The 24,808-nt window shown below is 45.3% G+C and overlaps 4 protein-coding genes across 5 annotated transcripts; 2 read left to right on the top strand and 2 right to left on the bottom strand.

The window, feature by feature from the left end:
- Window positions 1–817: 817 nt before the first annotated feature.
- LOC123746170 (cuticle protein AM1199-like) lies at window positions 818–1,938 on the top strand. Its single transcript, XM_045727497.2, has 3 exons — window positions 818–834; window positions 1,052–1,293; window positions 1,507–1,938. Exons 1-3 carry the CDS (start codon window positions 826–828, stop codon window positions 1,745–1,747), a joined length of 492 nt encoding a protein of 163 aa, XP_045583453.2. The 5' UTR covers window positions 818–825; the 3' UTR covers window positions 1,748–1,938.
- Window positions 1,939–3,010: 1,072 nt separating this feature from the next.
- On the top strand, window positions 3,011–17,516 carry LOC123746297 (cuticle protein AM1199). Of its 2 annotated transcripts, none has more exons than XM_069315035.1 (3): window positions 3,011–3,586; window positions 16,548–16,786; window positions 16,960–17,516. In XM_069315035.1, the coding sequence occupies exons 2-3, from the start codon at window positions 16,575–16,577 to the stop codon at window positions 17,162–17,164; spliced, it is 417 nt and encodes a 138-aa protein (XP_069171136.1). In that variant the 5' UTR covers window positions 3,011–3,586; window positions 16,548–16,574; the 3' UTR covers window positions 17,165–17,516. The 2 variants fall into 2 exon arrangements, with proteins under 2 accessions (XP_069171136.1, XP_045583640.1); XM_045727684.2 differs by lacking the exon at window positions 3,011–3,586 and adding an exon at window positions 15,219–15,294.
- Window positions 5,433–6,484, bottom strand: LOC138349471 (cuticle protein AM1199-like). Its single transcript, XM_045727677.2, has 3 exons — window positions 6,443–6,484; window positions 5,923–6,164; window positions 5,433–5,795 (listed from the first exon to the last, which is right to left on the bottom strand). The coding sequence occupies exons 1-3, from the start codon at window positions 6,449–6,451 to the stop codon at window positions 5,555–5,557; spliced, it is 492 nt and encodes a 163-aa protein (XP_045583633.1). The 5' UTR covers window positions 6,452–6,484; the 3' UTR covers window positions 5,433–5,554.
- A 2,671-nt stretch (window positions 17,517–20,187) lies between the features above and the next one.
- LOC123746294 (cuticle protein AM1199) lies at window positions 20,188–21,638 on the bottom strand. The gene is made up of 3 exons (XM_045727680.2): window positions 21,606–21,638; window positions 20,858–21,099; window positions 20,188–20,713 (listed from the first exon to the last, which is right to left on the bottom strand). Exons 1-3 carry the CDS (start codon window positions 21,612–21,614, stop codon window positions 20,509–20,511), a joined length of 456 nt encoding a protein of 151 aa, XP_045583636.1. The 5' UTR covers window positions 21,615–21,638; the 3' UTR covers window positions 20,188–20,508.
- Between the last annotated feature and the right edge of the window lie 3,170 nt (window positions 21,639–24,808).

Below are 24,808 nucleotides of genomic sequence, written 5' to 3'. Positions count from 1 at the left end.
GTACCATATACCTGCGAGCCGTTCCTCACACCACAGTATGCTATCTTCTTGAGGTTATCTTGAGATGATTTCGGGGCTTTAGTGTCCCCGCGGCCCGGTCCTCGACCATGCCTCAACCCCCAGGAAGCAGCCCGTGACAGCTGACTAACACCCAGGTACCTATTTTACTGCTAGGTAACAGGGGCATAGGGTGAAAGAAACTCTGCCCATTGTTTCTCGCCGGCTCCCGGGATCGAACCCGGGACCACAGGATCACAAGTCCAGTGTGCTGTCCGCTCGGCCGACCGGCTCCCTAACCCGGCACACTGGCTTAAAGCTTTTTCCTGACAGTTGCTGAACCTTTTATTTCCTTCTCTCCCTTTGGATCAGGCCCAGGATCCCAAGCGATAAATGTATACTTTTATCAGTGTGGTGTGGGAGTTGCATTCTTATCAGAGAGACTTAAGTTCCCAGTAAACACCATAGGTGACATTAAAATGAATTAAGTATAATTCAGTAGGATCAATTAAGCCTGCTGAGAGAGAATGAGTGTGAGAGTAGGTGGGAGTGAGTATGTAAGGGATCCGATACGAGTGAGTGTGATTTATAGAGAGAATGACCCAGTGAGTGTGAGTGAGAATTGGTGCAAGAATGACTAATAGAGAATTGGTGGGTGAGAGTAGGCGTAAGTGAGAGAGAGTGAGAGTCTAGGTGCAAATGAGGATGAGTGTGAATGAGAGTGAGTATGAAGAATGGTCGAGTGGGCGGAGCGTGGGGAAGTGAGACATATATATATATATAAGAAGGCTCGCCAGGTCCAGCACACAGTCAACTCTTACAGTCAACATGTTCTCGGTAATGACTCCTCCAGCGGCAGTGACTGTGTGACTGGTCCTCTCTCACTAGATCACAGTTGGAACGAACCACTCGTGTTGATATATCTGTACATCTTCCCCCATTACTGTCAGATTTATGTATATACAGTACTGCATTGAAATTACATTAAAATTAGCATTTCAGATTGACTTGTGTTGTTTAATAGTTAATGGATGTTACTTGCTTACCTGTACAGAAGTTGGTGTTGTGTGTCGTAGTGGCGATGGCGGCCGCGGCGCCCCAGGGGTACGGGCCACCTCCACCATCCTACGGCGCCCCATCAGGTCCTGTCGTGTCCATCGTGAAGGACGAGCGTCAGGGACCTGATGCGTACGGCAACTACAACTTCAACTTCGAGACTGGTGACGGCATCAGTCGTCAGGAGCAGGGCGCCCCTCAGGGCCCAGCTGGCGCCGTGGCACCTCAGGGAGGATGGTCGTGAGTATTCTTATAGTACTGGTCGTAGATGATCCATCGAGACTAAAATAAACAGTTTCCTTGCTAAATTATACATAAATCAGCAATATATGTAACAACTTGTGAATCTAGCAAACACCCGATAAAAAAACATGCCTTTGCCCTATGAAGAACATGAGTATAGCATCCATAAACATAATCTGTATAAGTTTGTAATATACTTCTTGTGTACAGGTTCAAATTCCCTGAGGGCACCCCGGGGGTCTTTAAGTTCGTAGCTGACGGTGCAGGCTACCGCGTGGAGTCCCCCCTGCTGCCCACGCCCCCTCCTCTCCCCGCCCACGCCATCGCCCAGATCGAGAAGGCTCGTCAGGAGGACGCCGCCGGTAACCGGTACGCTGCGCCCTCAGCCCCGGCACCCCAGTACTCAGCGCCCCGCCCCGCCGCCCCCAGCACCAGCTACAAACAGCCCTGAACGATAAAGTCTTGTAATCAATATTCAGATGGCGACTACAAGTTGATCATTTTATCGGGTCAAAGAGAACTGCTTGTTCTACCGGCTCCCTCACCATCTTCACCCTCGTCTTCACCCTCACCTATAAAAGTTTGCTGAAATTTGTATATATGTCAAAAACTTTAAGGAAATAAAGGTTGTTTTTCCATAAATCGTATCATTTATAATGCTTATAAAAAAATTTGTGTGCGGAATTTAAGTGAGAGAGAGAGAGAGAGAGAGAGAGAGAGAGAGAGAGAGAGAGAGAGAGAGAGAGAGAGAGAGAGAGAGAGAGAGAGAGAGAGAGAGAGGGTAGGGAAGAGAAGTGTTTTTTTTATATTAGAGATAATTCATTTCTTAATGGAGATGTAATATAAGTCTCCGGCATCTCACTCCATCCAGACACAACTGTCAAGGTCAATGACATGTGCCTCAGGCGGACATTAAACCCATCTCCAGTCTCTCTCTTTCTTTCTCTCTCTCTCTTTACATATATATATATATATATATATATATATATATATATATATATATATATATATATATATATATATATATATATATATATATATATATATATAATCAGTATCAGGACGAAAGCTACAATCAGTAACGGTGTTCAAGCAACGAGTCGGTGTTCGAGAAATATTCGAAAGTCATCAGTTGTAAGACATACAGCCTGTCCTCATCAACGAGCAAACTTATCGTTAAATCCAGCCGCCAAACGCCTGCCTAGGGATAAAAAACGGTTTGTACACGACTCACAGCTGACGACGTTCGAAAGTTTCTTGAACAGTGCTTCATTGAGGATCTCTGTTCGATACGCAACGCTGCAAATGCTTAACCCCCACGTACGACCAATTCAAGATCGCGTCCTCATCAATAAAGACCAAACGCTCGTTAATCTCGCCGCCAAATCCCCCTGTGTATGAATGAAAACAGTATACATACGACTCATAACTAATGATGGTCGAGAGTCTCTCGAGCAGTGCCTCGCTGGAGACCTCTGCTCGAACCACACCGCTGTAAATGCTTCACCCACGTACAACATATACAAATAATCGCCAACAGAACCTGAACATCGAACCTAACCCACGACTAAATATGTACAATATTCTAATAACTAATAATATTCATTTATATATGAGAAAATTTCTATTTTGAATGAACAACATGTTAAAATTGATGAAGGCGTCTTTGAGGTGGACCGCCGCATGAATGACCATTACCCGAGGACGGGTTGTGGAACATTATGGAGTTAGTAATTGTTGTGTTGTGACGCGAGTGACTGAAACGTCTGACAGGTCACTTAAAACCTTCACCAACATTGCCAGATCTGAAAAACATATAATCACGTTCGGTCATAGTGAGTTATAAGGGGGATGCAGATGTTAGAACAATGAGAAACAGTCGAGTGGGTGTGATCGTCACTTTGTTTAGAGAAAATATGTGTCAGAGCGGGAGCGGGAACTTGAATTGCTCGTTCCTTGTCAAGCAAGATCCCAAAAAGAGTACTGTGGATAGCAGTAGATCAAATAAAGACAAGGGCAAGACACTTTGCTACCACTGTACGTGATTAAGTGTGGTCCCGTGAGAGTGTAATGTATCGCAGGAAATACCATTCCAAGACTGCTGCTTAATATGACTAAAAATTACCTTCTTGTTGGCAGCTCCAGTTCGCCGTCTAGTGTTTTTAGTCTCGTGTTGAGTGTGTTATGACTTGCAAGATGTGTGTGTGTGTGTCGACACCTAGTTGTAGACGTCTCAGGCGGTGTTTGGAGCTGACTGGACGGGGGTACCTCAGCGTCCTCACCCGTCAAGGTAAGCAACACCTCGATCCTCAAGTGTCATCTTCATCTACGTTGCTGATATGTTTGAATTAAAATGTGTTAGTCTGTGTGATGATTTTCTTATATTTGTGGTGTATGAGGATTGAAATTTATGAGAGAATTTCGATAATGCTAAATAATTGAATGTCATACCTTTACAGGTAAGAGTCTTCAACTCTGCGATGGACAGAAATTACTTATTAGAAGGTATGTTTCAATTCCCTGTTTTCATTGGATATTTTTTCATATAAAAAAAAAGCGTTGACAATATAATTATTTTAGAGAGATGTATGTGGTCATAAGGGTGACAAAACTACTTTTTCTCGGACAAAGGGGAATTACAGCATTTAAGAACATTAGAACAAAGGTAACTGCAGAAGGCCTATTGGCCCATACGAGGCAGCTCCTATTTATAACCCCCCAATCCCACTCATATACATGTCCAGCCTACGCTTGAAACAATCGCTCTTCATTAGGAAGGTTTACAATTCCTGGGATTAACTTTGGCTTCCTCCACTGTACATTTTCTAGTGGATTTAAGTTCATTCTATAGCATGGAGGGCAAAACCGAGACGCATAGCATAAAAGAAACCTAAAACATGCAAGTTAAAAATGAAAAGTAACATTATACGTTTTTTGTTGATATTTGATATGAACTCTTCTTTCCATTTGCCTATTTTGAATATTTATACACTGAAACATAAGAATAAATGAAATTTTAAAGGACTTATTGGCTGAAGTGAGGTTGCTTCTATTGGCTGATAGGAGGCAGCTCCTACTTGTACCTAATAATACATATTCGTATTTATGTCTAACTTACACTTTAAACACTCAAGTGATCCCATTTGTTATGTTACCAGCATTTAGTATTTGTTTCGTAAGTCAAGAATCGTAAGTCCAAACAGGTGTTTTTTCCGAAATGAAACCCATCCAATATGTGTCCGTTTTGCGTGTGTGTTTGTTTACATGTTTAGCACATTATAAATATCTCATTTGTTATAATCTATCATCCATTTGTATACCTCTATCATATCACCCATTAATGTTCATCTTTCTAGGGAATATAAATTAAACATTTTTAATCTGATAACGTAGGTTTCTAATTGCTGGGCTTATGCCGCGTGACGATCATTAGCGTTAATCAGTTTTTCAAAACACAAATGTGTGGCTTTACAATTACTGATTCAAGTAGTTTTTTCTACGGTAAATAATAAATTAGCCGAAAGTTCGACGCAAGTGCTCTGTTCCCTTAAAAAAAATCGGTACCACGTTTGCAACCTTCCAAACGGGAGCCGGTCGGCCGAGCGGACAGCACGCGGGACTTGTGATCCTGTGGTCCTGGGTTCGATGCCAGGCGCCGGAGAGAAACACTGGGCAGAGTTTCTTTCACCCTATGCCCCTGTTACCTAGCAGTAAAATAGGTACCTGGGTGTTAGTCAGCTGTCACGGGCTGCTTCCTGGGGGTGGAGGCCTGGTCGAAGACCGGGCCGCGGGGACACTAAAAGCCTCGAAATCATCTCAAGATAACCCCCTCTTTCCATGGTTCTGGTACTCTGTTTCGTTCTAATAATTTATTAAATATGGAAGAAGAAATAATATTGTAAGTTTTTGTGCCTTGTAAGTCTATCTTTCCATTTTTCAAGGACCCTGACAAATGCAATGTCTGGTCCTGGGGACATGCTGAGTGTTGATTTTCTATTTAATAATTTCTATATAAAACACACTGAGAAAAGTGGAGTTGCAGAAGCTGAGTCAAGCTTAATAACTGTATAGATTTTTGTAGAGTTAAACATTATGCACTTTACCTTCTAGTTTATATTTACAACATGTACATACATGAGTACTTAGTATAGCTTAAGATTAAGCAATAAGTTAGTGGGAAGGTAAGTACGAGGACCTGAAAGTTCAGGTGAAGTGGTAATTGATGTGTTAAAGAATGTCGAAAAATTGTTGGCATCAACTATCGCCGGCCGTAGCTGGTGCTGGGGGCGGCGGGGCGGAGCGCTGAGTACTGGGGTGCCGGGGCTGAGGGCGCAGCGTACCGGTTACCGGCGGCGTCCTCCTGACGAGCCTTCTCGATCTGGGCGATGGCGTGGGCTGGGAGAGGCGGGGGCGTGGGCAGCAGGGGAGACTCCACGCGGTAGCCTGCACCGTCAGCTACGAACTTGAAGACTCCCGGGGTGCCGTCAGGGAAGGTGAACCTGCAATGACGAGGATGGATTGATGGGCCAAGTGGTAGACTTATGACTATTCATTGTTTACTGACGATATTGCTTATTAGTTTATAGTCTCAGTGGACTCTACGACCAGTACCACAAGAATACTCACGACCATCCTCCCTGAGCTGCCACGGCGCCGGCTGGGCCCTGAGGGGCGCCCTGCTCCTGACGACTGATGCCGTCACCAGTCTCGAAGTTAAAGTTGTAATTGCCGGCCTGGTCAGGTCCCTGACGATCGTCCCTCAGGATGGGCACAACAGGACCTGAGGGGGCGCCGTAGGATGGTGGAGGTGGCCCGTACCCCTGGGGCGCCGCGGCCGCCACCGCCACTACGACACACAACACCAACTTCTGCAAGAATAACACGACCACTTTCGGTATTGCTCATGTTGGTGGCTCGACCAGTCGTGACCTAACAGAATATTGATTTGCTCCTCGAATGAGAAGGAAATATTTTAAGTAATGTGGTGCCCAATCCACCTCAAACACTGATTATCAATGACTTATTAAGACCCAACAGTTTCCTGCACTACAAATACCAAGAACGATATTTTTATTAAATTGCAAGAAGTACATATATACATGAGCCTCAGGTGACCAAAAAGAAGCGAGCCAAGAACTGAAATTACAGTGTACATGTTGAATTATCAGGAGGCAAGTGTGGCAAGTTGTTCACAGTGATCTACTTATATATATATATATATATATATATATATATATATATATATATATATATATATATATATATATACCGGACAGCTGACCTCTCTCTCTCCCACCCGACCCTGACGCTGCCTCAAGGTCAGACAAGCCACTCTTACTCTCAATAATAACTGGACAAACCTGTTCTTCCATTTCGCTTAAGGAGTTCTTGTAATTGTTATATTTAACTTTCTAATGTGTTTCTTCACCTGGGCAGGCTGAAGGAGAATTGTTCTTCCAGCGATTTGAAACGTATCTTAAATTCCAATCGTGAAGCGAGATTCTTTTCGCCTATTACGAAATGGGGCGAAGTGCATGGAGCAGTAATGGAGCCACAACCTCAATTATAGTTCTCTGAATGGTCCTGTTTGTATCTAGTTGTGCAGCATCAAGGAGTACAAAAGAATCAACAACCACTTTAAACAGTTGAGGTCGAAGTAACCTTCAATGTTGACCGACTTTGTCTGGCTCGTACTCCTCATTATCCGCTCTCGTAAACCAAAACAAATCCCATCACTTTCTTATGCATTTGCACCAACCACAGCGACTTGTCGTTTTTGTGTTTCTGTAAGTCACAAATAACGCGCGTATGTTATTATGTGTTGAGTAACGGTGTGACCTCGAGTCAACCATATCATCTTTAGCCATCACCTGAAACCACCATCACCACCACCTATAGCCTTCAAAACAACCTGTAGCCATCACTACCACCTGTACTAGCTGCACCTGTCTTCATCACTACCTGTAGATATCATCACCTAGAGGCCTAGTCAGTAAAGAAGTCAGCTGGCTAGGCCGCCATCCACGCAGTCAGTTAACCAGCAGATAGCCCTCAGGATGCCTGATAGCCAGTCAGCTAACCCGACAGCTAACAACCGACCCTGACCAACCAACCAATTAGCCAGCAAGTCAACCAAACCGTCAGCCAGTCAAGCAGACCATCTGGTCAGATAAACTGAGTGCCAGAAAGACAGTTACAAGACAGCTTTCCTGTCAGGAAAACGCCTCAAACAGTCCAAATACTGCCGACCTTACCAAGTATACGACACTTAACCGTCTTCGCTGATTTTGACTCGATGTCTTAGTCGCCTCTCAAATATCGGGCGACCAAACAGGCAGAGCATCTAGTCGCCTGAAGCGTTCGGAAGCTGCCGAATAATTGTCAAGTTAATTCTTTGCTATTAAGAACATCCTCTTAGATGGCTTATCTCAGATCTTGAAGGCACAGATAATCCTCTCTCCAGCCGTATAAAGACGCTGCCTGTTCCTCCTCCACGAAAATCTAACTATTACAGAAACCAAATCATGTCAGAGTCCTAGAATAATTTGTATTACGTCACAATATATTTGACAAAGGCAGCAACACTAACCAAAGCCTCAACATAAAGGCAGTAACAGCAACACAATTTCAGTTTCCTCTCGACCATGTGTAAGAACGGCAGCTGACATTGTGTTGCTTGGTACTGGGTGTGATGCAGTCTGGCACAGCATAGTGTTGGGTGTGGCACTATGTTGTACTATGTGTGGCACAGCTTGGTGCTGTGTGTGGCACAGCTTGGTGCTGTGTATGGCACAGTCTAGGGCAGGGTGTGGCACAGTCCAGGGCAGGGTGTGGCACAGTCCAGGGCAGGGTGTGGCACAGTCCAGGGCAGGGTGTGGCACAGTCCAGGGCAGGGTGTGGCACAGTCCAGGGCAGGGTGTGGCACAGTCCAGGGCAGGGTGTGGCACAGTCCAGGGCAGGGTGTGGCACAGTCCAGGGCAGGGTGTGGCACAGTCCAGGGCAGGGTGTGGCACAGTCCAGGGCAGGGTGTGGCACAGTCCAGGGCAGGGTGTGGCACAGTCCAGGGCAGGGTGTGGCACAGTCCAGGGCAGGGTGTGGCAAAGTAAGCACCAGCTGTACCCACCAATTATGAACCCAAGTCATGCATGGTTGCAGGGTAAGGCAGGGCAGACCATTGCCATACCCCCGGATGCAAACTCAAATACACAAACATATTAAAGTATACCAATATATGAAAGAATATAACAATAAATTTATTAATATGGTACTAAATATATTAACACAAAATAGAACATGAGCTAATGGATACAACAATTAGTTACAAAATTTTAAAATCAGAAAATACCTGTGGTAAATACTGGTTTGGAAATAGGGCTGTAGATTTATGGAACAGATTACCGGGCGAGACCAGAGACGCAGTCCAGTCGTGACTCTAGTCTCTTGCTGCATCAGTAAACATTGCTTCACTTGCGTCCTCTCCACGACATACCCCAGTGAGCACAATATCCCAAAGTAATGTGAATTCAACGTTGAATTCAAATTTCTAAAGCTGAATTAACAATACTCTTAGATCCTATGTCCACTGGGACAGCTTACTGAAATCATTTGATCCTTGCGGTCGATACTTCGCTCTTTATAATACGTTTGTAAAGAGTTAGTCATTTGCTCTTGATGTAAGCTGTTAATAATCTTGATCTGATCTCGCCTACACCCAACTGTGCTATCAGATAGATTGATGATTGATAAAGATTAAGCCACCCAAGAGGTGGCACGGGCATGAATAGCCCGTAAGCTATCAGATATAAACACTACTGTTTATATATCATTATGTGATGCTCACATGACGGGGGGAAAACACATCTTGTTAAATCAATTCCTGTCCATACACAATGCACACAAAACCACATCGCACAAGATTGACGATACAGCGGTTCCACCGCGGGATATTCTTGGTGTATAAGGCCGCTATTGTAAGTTAAATGCGTCTATATAAACGTTCACACAATCTTACAAGGCATTACGGGCTATTCATGCCCGTGCCACCTCTTGGGTGGCTTAATCTACATCAATCAATCTTGCAAGGCAGAACCTCGGGAGACATCTCCCGTCACGAAGGTGCAACCGCACCTCCACAGATCTCCAGTATCATCTATTGATACTGGTAATGGCTCAAAAGGGCCACCACTTATGGGTTATTCATGCCCGTGCCACCTCTTGGGTGGCTTAATCTTCTTCAATCAATCTTCGGCAGAACCTGGTCAGGTGTGTTGCCGTTCGTCTTAACTGCATACTCTCCTGTATCTTGATCTGCTTGTGCAACGTTCATGATATTATTTGGTGTCTGGATTAGTGATGTTGTGTCCGGATTAACTGCGTGATTAACGGATTAGTTGCATCTATGAAATTTAGTGTGTGCGGATTAATAGTGTGGCAAGTAATCTCTGAATTATTCCTACACACTGTAAAATAATCAGGGTTTGTTTACGTAACTTAATGGTCAAGCTATTTGACTCTCATGATGTGAGATAGCGAGTAATGTGAGAGATGAGTAATGGGAGATAGCGAGTAATGTGAGAGATGAGTAATGTGAGATAGCGAATAATGTGAGAGTGCTAATTTCTAGGATTGTATTCAACAGGGCATCTCTTTCCCCTGAGACAAGTTAAAACTTATCGCCCAGTAATCAGAGCCGAGAGTGAATACAGATCACTAGTGACATTGTTGACCAGACCACACACTAGAAGTCCATTCACAATCGGCTTGAGAATGGTCCAGGACGGACCGAAACGTCGTCGTCCCTTCACCTTCTAGTGTGTGGTCTGGTCAACATACTTCAGCCACGTTATTGTGACTCATCGCCTGCAGATCACTAGTGACATTGTTGAGGTCCACAGCTTACTGCAGGCTGAACCCGGCCTTCCTGCTCTCAAGCTTTAATCATGCATATCACGTCTTTGTTATCTCGTCGTGTATTGCAGACAATATACATTTAATAAAGCTTTGGTCTGCTGTATACATTCCAGCCAAGACGAAGAGTGCTAACGAGCCCAGCTTCAACGTGGTTGATCCTAAGTTTGGAGAAAGCGCATATTTACGTTAAGTATGTCTTCTAGAGAGAAGCTCTTGAAATGCTCCAGATACTTGGGTTTATGAGACAGAGAAGAGTAACTCTTCGAGAGAGAGAGAGAGAGAGGAGGAAGGAAGGAGAGAGGGAAGGAATGAGGCCCCGGGGCATCTTGGTCAAGACACGCAGGAATCAGAAAAAGATCAGAGGAATACCTTGACCCTCGAAAGGAAGTTGTAGAATGGACTGACGCCAACTTTTCCAAATCGACAGCTGAAGCCAGTTTTAAGAACCCCAGTTGCCGCAATTATTTCTAGATTGCCAATTAGATCGGAACACCACCTCGTTGCTGACCTCGGTCAACACATGCCAGCTGCTGACCTCAGGATGGTACATAGTTATTGCCATTTAACAAGCGTCAAATGACAATTGGGTTTTGTCGAGAGTTGAATAATATTATCTTAACTGAGTTGACTCCTTTGCTGTTCTGATTACCTTGTGGTTGATACCGGGTTGATACCTGGTTGATGGGGTTCTGGGAGTTCTTCTACTCCCCAAGCCCGGCCCGAGGCCAGGCTTGACTTGTGAGAGTTTGAACAAATATGCGTTGTTGTTCAAGATTCGCTACTTGGAACAAAAAGCTCCAAGCAGCACGGGCTATGGTGAGCCCTTAGTTTCCTGGCGAAAGGTCAGTAGTTACATAAAATCCAGACAACGCAAGGTAAAACAATTCGGCCTATGAAGCTGTAATTAGATGATAGGTTCATGTATACAGGTTGTGTTAGTTACTCTGCCCAATCTTTTAACATAACCAGAAACGTGCGAACCCAAGCAACCTACCCAACCTATCGAGTCTGATGAATTGGAAACGTTGATATTTGCGAGCCGTTATTTATTATAATACCTGGTTGATACCTGGTTGATGGGGTTCTGGGAGTTCGTCTACTCCCCAAGCCCGGCCCGAGGCCAGGCTCGACTTGTGAGAGTTTGGTCCACCAGGCTGTTGCTTGGAGCGGCCCGCAGGCCCACATACCCACCACAGCCCGGTTGGTCCGGCACTCCTTGGAGGAATAAATCTAGTTTCCTCTTGAAAATGTCCGGTCGCATTTATTTCGCATTTTCATGTCCTGAAAAAATAGGTCGCATTTATACTGTTGGTTTCCATTACGTACAAAACACGACCTATGAATTCAGAAGGCGGGCTGTTACCAGTTAACCAATTACCAAAGTTTGTATTTACTTAACCCATTTCACCCTATTGTATAAAAAAAAACTAAATAAGTCCAGCCTATTTGTGAATGAACTAATTAATCTGACGAAAACGATTTGGGGGGCTCTGATTGGTCGGGTTGCTGAGAACGGCAATTGTGTATTGTTGTAGGTGATTGTTGAGGAAATGGGGATTGTTGAGACACTTGTAAACACATAGTGAAAACGAGACTAAAATGGTGTCAAGAATCTGGATATGAATGTAGCTAGTTCAGTGTAGCTATAGCTTACAGTGATTCAGTGTAGCTATTGCTTACAGTGATTCTTTGTAACTATAGCTTACAGTGGCTCAGTGTAGCTATAACCTACAGTGATTCAATGTAACTATAGCTTACAGTGGCTCAGTGTAGCTATAACCTACAGTGATTCAGTGTAACTATAGCTTACAGTGGTTCAGTGTAACTATAGCCTACAGTGGCTCAGTGTAGCTATAGCTTACAGTGGTTCAGTGTAACTATAGCCTACAGTGGCTCAGTGTAGCTATAACCTACAGTGATTCAGTGTAACTATAGCTTACAGTGGTTCAGTGTAACTATAGCCTGCAGTGGCTCATTGTAGCTAAAGCCTACAGTGGCTCATTGTAGCTATAGTCTACAGTGGCTCAGTGTAGCGATCCTACAGAGCTCAGTGTAGTTCGTAGAGCAGCTCTATGTTTCCCATCCTGAGTTTAACACTAATATAACTAAGTGTGCTGAACCTAGCGTAGTTCATCCTGTATTTTACACTCGTAATACTGTCAGTGTATTTCTCGAAGTATACTCGGGTATACTCGGGTATACTCTAAGAGCTACAGACTGCTGCAGTATACACAGCAGGAGTGTATATAAATGACTAATTGTATCTTCCTTTACATAATACAATGCGCTTAAGATATATTTATAATGACAGGCGGTTAAGTGGAACTCTTGCTGTGGTTAGATAATCAGTAGCCACAGCTGGGTGCCCAATTAAGGCGCTTTGTTGATTAAATATTGTGTAATATTGAATTGTAATATTTGTATTATTATAGTATTAGGTTACTATATATCATCATAGCGTGATATATTAGTGATATAATCCTTGGAGTAGGGTGGTGGGCTCGAACGCGCGTACTGTGGGGGTTACATTGTGGGATTTGCCTTCAAACGTTTACGGGTATTTTTGGAGTTGTTGGTATACTTAGATTGGTCGGTATTGTAGGGGCTTCGACTTGTGCATTTTGCAGTTCGATCACCAATGGTCCAAGTGATTGGGTATCGTTTCTGCCCTCCGTCCTATCTCTCAGTTCCTTGTTCCCATATCCCAGTTCCTTGTCTCCATATTCCAGTTCCTTATCCCTATATCCCAGTTCCTTGTCCCCATATCCCAGTTCCTTGTCCCCATATCCCAGTTCCTTGTCCCCATATCCCAGTTCCTTGTCCCCATATCCCAGTTCCTTGTCCCCATATCCCAGTTCCTTATCCCTATATCCCAGTTCCTTGTCCCCATATCCCAGTTCCTTGTCCCCATATCCCAGTTCCTTGTCCCCATATCCCAGTTCCTTGTCCCCATATTCCAGTTCCTTGTCCCCATATCCCAGTTCCTTGTCCCCATATCCCTGCCAAGTCCTACGCAGTCGTGGGGGTTCTGCACTTGCTTCTGATAATTACTTTATATATTTATTTCTTCTCCACTAGAAAGCAATATTTGCAAAACTGCGAATTCACTTGTGCATAACCCCAAGGCCCTGCCCTTCAGAGAGTTAAATGTAATTTACAAACATTTTTCACGCAAAATATTTACAAAAAACATCCCCCGCAATCAAACTAACGCGGCGATCAAACGCTCGCAGCTACCACAACATCACACACACACACACATACACAAAACCCGCATCTCCATTCCATGAACCAGATATAGCGTCGACGCCCCATTAAGCGACGTCACTCGATGCACGATCGCTTCGTTGAGTCGACGGTGATAATTCCAGGTTACGTGCTTGAGAAAAACAAGCCTTGCGACATGGCAGAAGGCGCCAAGCCCTGAGCCACCGCTCGTCTGTGTCGCGCCTCGTCAGACATCACCTAACAATAAGACCAGTGTAATACACAACATTATCTTGTCTATGAACGAAGGGTGTAGATATCAGGGGCATGAATTACAAGAATTATTACAAGACTGAGGAATAGGAGACATAGTGATAGTTGGTAAAGTAGGTTACTAGGCTTTGTATCGCATATTTATAACCATTGACTAAATTTGCAGGTTGTTGACTGAACCTGTCTGGCCTTTACATGTACGACGACTGAGCAATTAGTTGTGGTGGCATATTGTACTAATGAGTGTGAATCAGTTTATTGTTAATTCTGTCTCACACATTCCCTAATATATGTAGCACTACAGAGTGTATATGTAGCACTACAGTGTGTATATGTAGCACTACAGTGTGTATATGTAGCACTACAGTGTGTATATGTAGCACTACAGTGTGTATATGTAGCACTACAGTGTGTATATGTAGCACTACAGTGTGTATATGTAGCACTACAGTGTGTATATGTAGCACTACAGTGTGTATATGTAGCACTACAGTGTGTATATGTAGCACTACAGTGTGTATATGTAGCAATACAGAGTGTATATGTAGCCCTACAGTGTGTATATGTAGCACTACAGTGTGTATATGTAGCACTACAGTGTGTATATGTAGCACTACAGAGTGTATATGTAGCACTACAGTGTGTATATGTAGCACTACAGTGTGTATATGTAGCAATACAGTGTGTATATGTAGCACTACAGTGTGTATATGTAGCACTACAGTGTGTATATGTAGCACTACAGTGTGTATATGTAGCAATACAGTGCTATAGATCCTGGCCTGGTAGTTAATATTAAGGGGTTAATAACCATTGTTAAAATCCACTCCACTAAATGCACTTCCCCAAGTTTAGAATAATTTAGTTATACAGTAACCATAACCTTATAAATATTAGTCTTGTATAAATATTGTAGCGAAATAAACAGTGACTAGTAATCGTTCTGTTTAATAATTTATATATTGTATAAATCAAAAGTAATTGCATCTCAAAAAATAATCCAATATAGAAATGTGATAAAATTGGAGGCGATGAGTCACAATAACGTGGCTGAAGTATGTTGACCAGACCACACACTAGAAGTTGAAGGGACGACGACGTTTCGGTCCGTCCTGGACCATTCTCAAGTCGATGAGAATGGCATCGACTTGAGAATGGTCCAGGACGGACCGAAACGTCGTCGTCCCTTCAACTTCTAGTGTGTGGTCTGGTCAACATGTGATAAAATTGCTATTTGGGTCCTGTAGTTGAGAGGCGGGGTCCAAAGAGCCAAAGCTCACCCCCCGCAAACACACAGTGTTGAGGACACGTTACACGATTAGTAGTTTCTAAATCAACTTTGACAGTGAGAAGATCATGTGGTCACGTTACGACAGCTTCGGTCTCTGAGCTGACCACATGGTCACCAGGGAGGTAAAGAGGCCGAGGTCTGTGATACGGAGAGTTGTGGAGGCTGGAGATGGGGGTGAGAGACTAGGTGGGGGAGGGGGAGCTGTCATCACGTATATAAACACATCAACTCGACTCATCTTCACAGTTCATCCTTAAACGCCGTAAACAGAACCAAAAAAGGAGTCCTTCCTAGACGTCACACGGAACATGTTCTCGGTAAGATTATCCCTCGAGGTTCTCTGTCTCTCTCTCTCGAGGTGAAAGATTGATTCAAGATTAAGCCACCTAAGAGGTGACACGGATACAAGTAGCCCGGGATCTCTTGAACAAATCCACAAGGGCATTGATGAGGGGCTTGAACCTACTCACGGAATGCCTTGGGGATTTGTTCATTGATACATCAGGTTATTGTGATTTCTGTGTGTGTAGGATCTCTTAATTGTCCCCTCGCTACATGGTTCCCTTGTGCTACACCTTCTCAGGGGGGATTTATAAGCTTAAGTGTCGTAATTTCCGTCCAAGTTGTGCTCAGACCTGATCGACGGTTCATTAGCAAAACCTTCAAACCGGTCTCAGCGACCAGTCAAACTGATTGGAAGTGTATCTTTTGTGCATCAGGTTAGTTTTTATTGTCTTGTGACTCTCAAGGGAAGTGTGAAATGTGTTCCAATTAACATTATTTTGGATAATTAAGCTTTATCGGTCATCGATGATGTTGCCATTATTGTGAGTATCAGTAAGTCAGATAGTGAATCGCGGTGTCCGTTTATATGCCCCATGTCGTTGGCTTGGGCTTAGATGATCTTGTGCTCAGATGTATTGCTTTCAGAAGACCTAAGCAAAGACGTGCGTAGGATGTTCGGTAGAGGTTCACAGGACCAACCAACAAGCACAGTCGGGTCACAGGAGTGAGTTTATGGGTCCTCCTCGATTTGATGGGGAGTGAAGAGATGGGTTATAGTGAGGGCTCTAACTCTCCACCCTCTTCACGATTGATTGATTGATGAAGATTAAGCCACCCAAGAGGTGGCACGGGCATGAATAGCCCGTAAGTGGTGGCCCTTTCGAGCCATTACCAGTATCAAAAGATGATACTGATGATCTGTGGAGGCGCAACTGCACCCTGCGTGACGGGAGATGTCTCCCGGACCAAGTGTGGCATGACCCTCTTCACGACCAAAGATAACATTTACTACAAAAATCTTCCACTTGTAGGCTATTCATCCCTGTGCCACCTCTTGGGTGGCTTAAACTTCGTCAATCAATCAATCTCCACCCTCGCTGCTTCAAATTCAAAGTTCTGTGGGATCATGTTGTCATCAAAAGCGACACGATGTCTTGTGTGTTAGAGTTTCTTATTAGTGATATTAATCGGCCTATTTGTTGATATATATCGGCCCATTAGTTAATCTTTATCAGATTTTGGTTGATATATATCAGCACATTATCACATGGTGGTGTGTTTGCAGAAGTTTGTTGTGTGCTCTTTACTGGCGATGGTCACCGCGACTCCCCAGGGGTACGGGCCGCCTCCGTCGTACGGTACCCCGTCAGGTCCAGTAGTCCCTATTCTGAAGGACGAGCGCCAGGGGCCTGACCAGGCCGGCAACTACAAGTTCGACTTCGAGACTAGTGATGGCATCAGTCGTCAGGAGCAGGGCGCCCCCCAGGGTCCGACTGGCGCCGTAGCAGCTCAGGGAGCTTGGAAGTGAGTAACTGTGTTCTATTGATGAGTATCATACGCTTCGCAGACATATCTTTAAAAGAAACTGAGACCTTGAAGACTCAGTTGGTTGACTGATATCTTTCAAAGAAACTGAGACCTTGAAGACTCAGTTGGTTGACTGAAGGCAGGAGCCTTTAGATTTACATCTTTTCCAGGTTCACTTTCCCTGACGGGACTACTGGAGCCTTTAGATTCGTAGCCGATAATGAGGGCTACCGGCCGGAGTCTCCCCTGCTGCCCACGCCCCCTCCTCTTCCCGCCCATGCCATCGCCCAGATCGAGTTCGCACGCCAGCAGGAAGCCGCCGGCGGTCCCCGACCCCAGTACGGTCCTCCTAATTCCTCTCCAGGATACAACTAAACAATGATCAACATTAATCACGTACTCGTCCGGCCCTCTGACTTGTCTTCACATAAGTTGTCTGAAACTCTTCATGGAAGCTGAGCCACCGGAGTTAACATCATGTAGTATGGAGACATTGACTGGATAGTCCCCCGACTTTGCAGTGTTGGAAGGAGCCTCCCCGTGTTGTCCCCTCAATTGTTGTGGCGTCAGTTGCAACAGCACTTTGCTCTCAATTTCAGTCCAAATGTATTATTGATTTTAACGTTCAATCATTACGTGTTCAATCGTGAATGAGCTAAATGCACCCGTTGAACCAGCATGTGTCTTTTGCAGAACTCACCATTTTTTAAATAAACACATTATTTACGGTATATTTTAACTACATAAACCTAATTTATCCTATTTGCTATTAGTCTATTGACATTTTGGTCTACCTGTTTGAAAAAGTTCGGTACTGAACCTGCAGTCAATAAAGGGCCACAACTAGGCAGTATTGGACCGATTAACAAATTCCCATATTGGATTGTGTTATCATCTTACAAATGAAGTCAAATAAACAACGGTTCAACGCTTATTAAACAAAGCGAGAGGGAAGGAAGGAAGGAAGGAATTATCAGGGGAAAGCGCCGTTGTTGTTGTGTTGTTATAGATGCAGCTACTCGGAACAGGTTCCAAGTAGCACCGGCTATGGTGAGCCCGTAACTTACCTGGCACAGGAGCGGGCCAAGTAGCACGGGCTATGGTGAGCCCGTAACTTACCTGGCACAGGAGCGGGGCAAGTAGCACGGGCTATGGTGAGCCCGTAACTTACCTGGCACAGGAGCGGGGCAAGTAGCACGGGCTATGGTGAGCCCGTAACTTACCTGGCACAGGAGCGGGGCAAGTAGCACCGGCTATGGTGAGCCCGTAACTTACCTGGCACAGGAGCGGGGCAAGTAGCACGGGCTATGGTGAGCCCGTAACTTACCTGGCACAGGAGCGGGGCAAGTAGCACGGGCTATGGTGAGCCCGTAACTTACCTGGCACAGGAGCGGGGCAAGTAGCACGGGCTATGGTGAGCCCGTAACTTACCTGGCACAGGAGCGGGGCAAGTAGCACCGGCTATGGTGAGCCCGTAACTTACCTGGCACAGGAGCGGGGCAAGTAGCACGGGCTATGGTGAGCCCGTAACTTACCTGGCACAGGAGCGGGGCAAGTAGCACGGGCTATGGTGAGCCCGTAGTGGACTTACCTGGCACAGGAGCGGGGCAAGTAGCACGGGCTATGGTGAGCCCGTAGTGGACTTACCTGGCACAGGAGCGGTGCTGCTTGGGGAATACGACTATATAGCACTTGGAATTGTCAGGATAAGGCACCATCTGGTCACCACTTGGTCCGGGAGACATCTCCCGTCACGCAGGGTGCAGTCGCACCTCCACAGATCTCCAGTATCATCTATTGATACTGGAAATGGCTCAAAAGGGCCACCACTTACGGGCTATTCATGCCCGTGCCACCTTTTGGGTGGCTTAATCTTCTCTCTCTCTCTCTCTCAGGATAAGGATTTGGGATGGGACGGGTGGCGGGAGAAATGGTGACCAACCACTTCTGGGACGGTCGGGGATTGAACACTTCACAATTGTTCATTGCGAAGTGAACAATGAACTTCACTTTGATATCGTATCCATTGAAATATATAGACAATGAAAATAATGTTACATGTGTTTTACGAGAAACAAAACAAACTCCAGCTATTTGTTAGGAGTCGCTAAGGTATCTGGAGCGTTCCTGGAGATGACTAGAGCTACACTCTCGTTATGTTGTCCGGAGAGTTGCCATATCCACTCCTCTCCCCAGTCCAACACCATCGTTATCTTGAGATTATCTTGAGATGATTTCGGGGCTTTTTAGTGTCCCCGCGGCCCGGTCCTCAACCAGGCCTCCACCCCCAGGAAGCAGCCCGTGACAGCTGACTAACACCCAGGTACCTATTTTACTGCTAGGTAACAGGGGCATAGGGTGAAAGAAACTCTGCCCATTGTTTCTCATCGCCGGCGCCTGGGATTGAACCCAGGACCACAGGATCACAAGTCCAGCGTGCTGTCAGCTCGGCCGACAGCACGGCCGAGCTGTCGGCCGAGCTGACAGCACGCTGGACTTGTGATCCCCCCCCCCCCCGGTCGTTTAGTATATCGTCTCTCAATCTCTTCCCCCCCCCCCCCCCACACAGACACGTCAGTCTCTTCTCTCCAGTTGCCACAACGACAATGGTATACTCAAATGCTCGCTCCGAACCTATCGACAGCTGACTAACTCCCAGGTACCCATTTACGGCTAGATGAAAGTGAAAGAAACTCTACCCATTTCCTTCTGTTTCGACAAGGAATCGATCCCGGGTCTGTGGATTGCGAATCCCGATCGCTGTCCGCTCTAGTTGGCCAGAGAGAGAAAAATATATGTAGTATAAATAAAGGAGAAAAGAGGTTGGGGGGGGGGTCAGAATATTAGACAAGCGACGTCTATAAATGTGGGATCCAAGAGCTAACAGCTTTATCCTGCAGGTGCAAAATTGTGCCCACAGGATCGAGGATACGATGGGCCTGAAACAGAGACTCTACGGGTGGTAACTCATTCGTCAGCAATGTCCTTCGTAGCGCTAAATAGGACCGCTTTATTTACAGGACACGACATTCATCGGCTAGTTGACCAGACCACACACTAGAAAGTGAAGGGACGACGACGTTTCGGTCCGTCCTGGACCATTCTCGACTTGAGAATGGTCCAGGACGGACCGAAACGTCGTCGTCCCTTCACCTTCTAGTGTGTGGTCTGGTCAACTTACTTCAGCCACGTTATTGTGACTCATCGCCTAGTTTCGTCCAGATTTCATAGTTGGTTTCAAAGACGTTTCAATATCGGAATAAATTTCTTAAATACAGCATCTGTCTTCATAATGTATTGTACTCCATGTTTTTAGAACGTTCAGTATAAATTTACTCTCATATCCGTAACTTCAAATAATTAAATTTTGTTGTTGAACCAAGAGATTTAAAATAATGTTAAATTACAGACCACTTTAATGATGTAAATCTATAAAGTTAACAATTATAAATAAATACATAACATTTACAGTGCTATCAGAATGGAAGAGGTGTGGAACCACTCATGCAGAACAAACACTTATACATTCATCAAGCAAAAATCTTTAAAGGGGCACTCGGAAAATATGCTTTCTTCAGTAAACTCACCAACAAGAGTCATCTCTGTTCGTATTGCTTTAGTAGTCGCCATCAGCAGCTAACGAGGACTAGGAATTATATTTTGTTTCATGGGTAACTATGTGCAGGAGGATGTAGCAAGTTTATGTGGTCGGCGATGGTTCAGTTGTATCCTGGTCTGGGAGGAGGAGCGCCGTACTGGGGTCGGGGACCGCCGGCGGCTTCCTGCTGGCGTGCGAACTCGATCTGGGCGATGGCGTGTGGGGGAAGAGGAGGGGGCGTGGGCAGCAGGGGAGACTCCACGCGGTAGCCTGCACCGTCAGCTACGAACTTGAAGTTTGCGGGAGTGCCGTCAGGGAAGGTGAACCTGCAACGATGTGAAATTGCTGTCAGCCGTCTGCTAGATTCACAGGTTGTTATAGATAGTTCTCAATGTTTCATTAATTAACAAAATGACTGATTACTTTAGTCTCGATGGATCATCTACGACCAGTACCACAAGAATACTCACGACCATCCTCCCTGAGCTGCCACGGCCCCAGCTGGGCCCTGAGGGGCGCCCTGCTCCTGACGATTGATGCCGTCACCAGTCTCGAAGTTGAAGTTGTAGTTGCCGGCCTGGTCAGGTCCCTGACGATCGTCCTTTAGGATGGGCACAACAGGACCTGAGGGGGCGCCGTAGGATGGTGGAGGTGGCCCGTACCCCTGGGGCGCCGCGGCCGCCACCGCCACTACGACACACAATACCAACTTCTGCAAGAATATGTAGCCATTGTGGTGATGACCTCCAACTGGTCTTCCTCATCTGATGACCCAGAAACAATATGGGTGACCTTCATGAGCTTAGACACTTGGAACTGCCTGACCTATCCAGTGGAACCTCTATCAAACTATATCATCGCCCTTCCATCACCTGGATCCTCACCCGTATACTTCGCTTTATGTTACAAAGAATATAAAGATTTTTTATTCAAGCACGGTGCTCTCACATATTTACGAGTACCTGAACTGCAAAATCTATCAGTGAATGTCTTTAAAACCTAATGAAATCATGTGAATATTTATTATTTCGGAGAAACATAAGCACAGAGCTGGTTGTTTTATGTGCATGTGTGTAAAATTCGCTTAGCGTGAACCACAACATTCTACCAGTATACAACTAAAATGAAAACATTGAAGCGCATGTAGCAGCTGCGTTATATTGTAGGTGTAGACAACGACAGTTGTCCAGCTCGAGACAGTCCCGGAGAGGTCCTTACCGAGAACATGTTGCTTCTGATGTCTTGGCTGGACTGTGGTGATGGGCCGAGCTGCAGCCTTTATATACTTCTTGATCTTCCCTCCACGACCACTCCCCCCGGCCCCCTGCATCATCTAGTTCTTGGCCTCTTCATCCTCTTTGCTCCTTGCTGACCGCGAGGACGCCCAGGTGCGGTAACACGACCACATCCCTCAGTGGATTAAGGCCAAACCTTTCATGCCATCAGCCACACCTCTCATGCCACCAGCCACACCTCTCATGCCACCAGCCACATCTCTCATGCCATTGGCCACACCATTCGTGCCAGCATCCACAACTCACCTACGTCCCTCGAACATGAAGTTGACAATGAGTCAGTGATCTAGCGTTGGTGTCTTCAATTCTCCTGCTGGAGACAATGGAGGAAAACTATTAAAAAAGTGAATCTGTAAAGTTCCTTTGCAGACTATATGATCAGTTCTCGGCCGCTTCATCACTACAGATAATGTACTCAACGCTGAGTTTAGCCTTTTTAAATTAACTTATGCTTGTTTTGAAACTACGGTCATTAATGTCTGGATGATTAGATCAGGGATAGGGTCAAGATGAGGAGGTTCTTGACCGCAGGGGATGCTCATGACGACCTTGAGTGACAGTGTTGATGAGTCGACCATGGACCTGATTGATTGCTTTCACTCGCGTTGGCTAGTTTATTGTGCACCTCATAAACTCATCTGTGAGTGGTTGTGTATTGTGCACTCCTTATACTCATATCGTGAGTGATAGTTTACTGTGTACCTCATAAACTCATCATGCGAGTGATAAGTTTAGTGTGTACTTCATACTCATCCTGTGAGTTGTAGTTTATTGTGTAATCATATACTCATCCTGTGAGCGATGAGTATTGGAAGGGCTTTGATGGCAGGTCTTCGCGACGAGTTCTGGTTCATTGCGACACTCTTCCCCAGATATTTAAAAAAGACGAAAGGAAATAGAAATGAGTGAGGCGAGAAAGATAGGGGACAGAGCGAGTGAAACTGTTCCTTCACTCATTTCTAAACCGCTGCCTGACTCAGCACTTTTGTTAACAGCATAAAACACAGATATTTACTAAAAGACCACGTCGTTAGTTCGCCTCCCCCCCCCCCACCCCACTCTCTTTTTTTCCCCGCCCCCTTATTCACCATCTGTCTCTTACCGCAATTTGACATCTGTCTACTCTCCCTGATTCATTTCCTGCCTCACTCACTCATCTGTGCCATTGCTCCCTATTCACCACCTATCTCTCTCTCATCTATTCATCACCTGTGCCATCTCGCCTTCACCCATTGGCTCCTGTGGAGGATATTTTGTGATGGTGTTATAGGTGGGAGTTAAGATGTATCCAAGATACATTACCTGTGTCCGTGCTGTATCGTATAAGCTGTGAGGGGTCGGGTGGGTGGGGGGTTGAATGTGTGCCTTTGAGCCGCACACACACTCCTCACTTCTAAAGCTATCCTTGCAGCCAGCGTTCCCACCGTCAAGAAATTGACGTATTAAAATGCCCTAACCTAACCAACCAGAGGAACCCACGAACAGAACACGAGACATTATGTCATTTTTCGCGATCCCTGTCACAGATTAGTTTAAGTAAACGGGTTCAATTAAGCTACAACTGAGATGTAATTGAGGCCTAATAATAATAATGATAGTTGTAGTATTCCAACTACTACAATTATAGCTGCTATCATAACAACAACCACTGTTACAACTATTACTACTAACGGGACTATTACTATCGTCAGCTGTAAATATTAGTTTGCTCTAAAATAGCCATCGACTTGGAAGACTTGACTTGGTATCTGAAATCTGTGAGTGTTGTATCTTGGTCTCAGGCTGTGGTATGTGACAGCTTCTCCTCGCTATCTTAAAGGACTTTTCCTGCTCCTTCTCCTCATCCTTCTTTTCCTCCAGCTCGTCTTGCACCTCCTCCAAGTCTTATATAGTTATTATTCTCATTTTTGTCCATTCTTCCATTGTCTCCTTTGCGTCCGCTTGCTACTACCTCTTCCTATTTCTTATTTTTGGTCCTTCCACCTTCTGCTTTTGCTGTCTTTCTCCTGTCTTCTGCTGCTGCTGCTTCCTCCTGCTACCTTCTGCTGATCTTCCTGATAGTACTGCTTGATCCTGTGCCATCTAATGTTGCTCCTGTAGCTGCTGCTGCTGTTGCTGCTGCTGCTGCTACTGGTGCTGCTGCTGTTACTGCTGCTGCCTCCTGCTAGAGCAGCGTCCACCTGTCACCTTCTGCAGCTCGCAGCTGGACTCTGTCACCCCCCCCCCCCGTATTTCTACTTACACTTTCCCTCACTTCTTGCTCAGACTCTGGTAATGCTCACGTCTCTACTGTTATTTCGTTTAACAATCGCAGGAGACTGAAAGGGAAGGTTGTTTTCCTGGGTTTAATGGAGGAGTTGCTGTTGAGGGGGTCTGTCTTTTTGTCATTATCTCCCATTATTTTTGACCTAGTTAAATATATTGTCCTCGCACACTCAGTCACACGTCTCCAGGACTAATCTTATACACTTAGATACCAGACGCAGTGTTGTTCTTGCAAGAAATGTCTGAAAGGATTTGGTCCTTCTGGAGACTGCACATTGGTCAGGACCCCCAATGTTGTCGAGATAGGACACCTGTATTTTGGCTTGCATCGAGGGCCCCACCAGGTTGAACTCTTGACCTTCCCCTAGGAACCCCACAACAGTTCACTAACTCTTGTACTATTTACTGATAGATGAACTGTGGCATCAGGGTGAAAGGAAACTTGCCCAACCACTTCTACCCCAATAGGTTGGAGTGAACACACGTCCCTAGGTTTAGAGCTAAGGATGTAGATTAGTGTGATGCAGGACCCTAAGTAAGCGATGGGCTTGAGGAGTGACGTATATTGTAGTTCTCTGTCACCAAGAGGCATTTTCTTATAGATAATTGCAATAATACATTAAACCAACCCACACAACTGGCGACACCCAACCCACGGACCTGACGATACTCAAACCATACAGCTGACCACACAGCTGAGGACAACCAACTCACACATCTGACCACAACCAACCTACACATTTGAAATGAAAGCTAAGTATCGACGTTTCGGTCGGTCATGGACCTTTATCGAGTCGTAAATTTTACTTGATAAGGGTCCAGGACTTGATACGGGTCCAGGACTTGATAAGGATCAATGAC

This window comes from Procambarus clarkii, chromosome 80, assembly GCF_040958095.1.
Source record: "Procambarus clarkii isolate CNS0578487 chromosome 80, FALCON_Pclarkii_2.0, whole genome shotgun sequence".
Classification (NCBI taxonomy): domain Eukaryota; kingdom Metazoa; phylum Arthropoda; class Malacostraca; order Decapoda; family Cambaridae; genus Procambarus; species Procambarus clarkii.
Note: the sequence above shows the minus strand (reverse complement) of the source record. Positions and strands in the feature narration are given on the sequence as shown.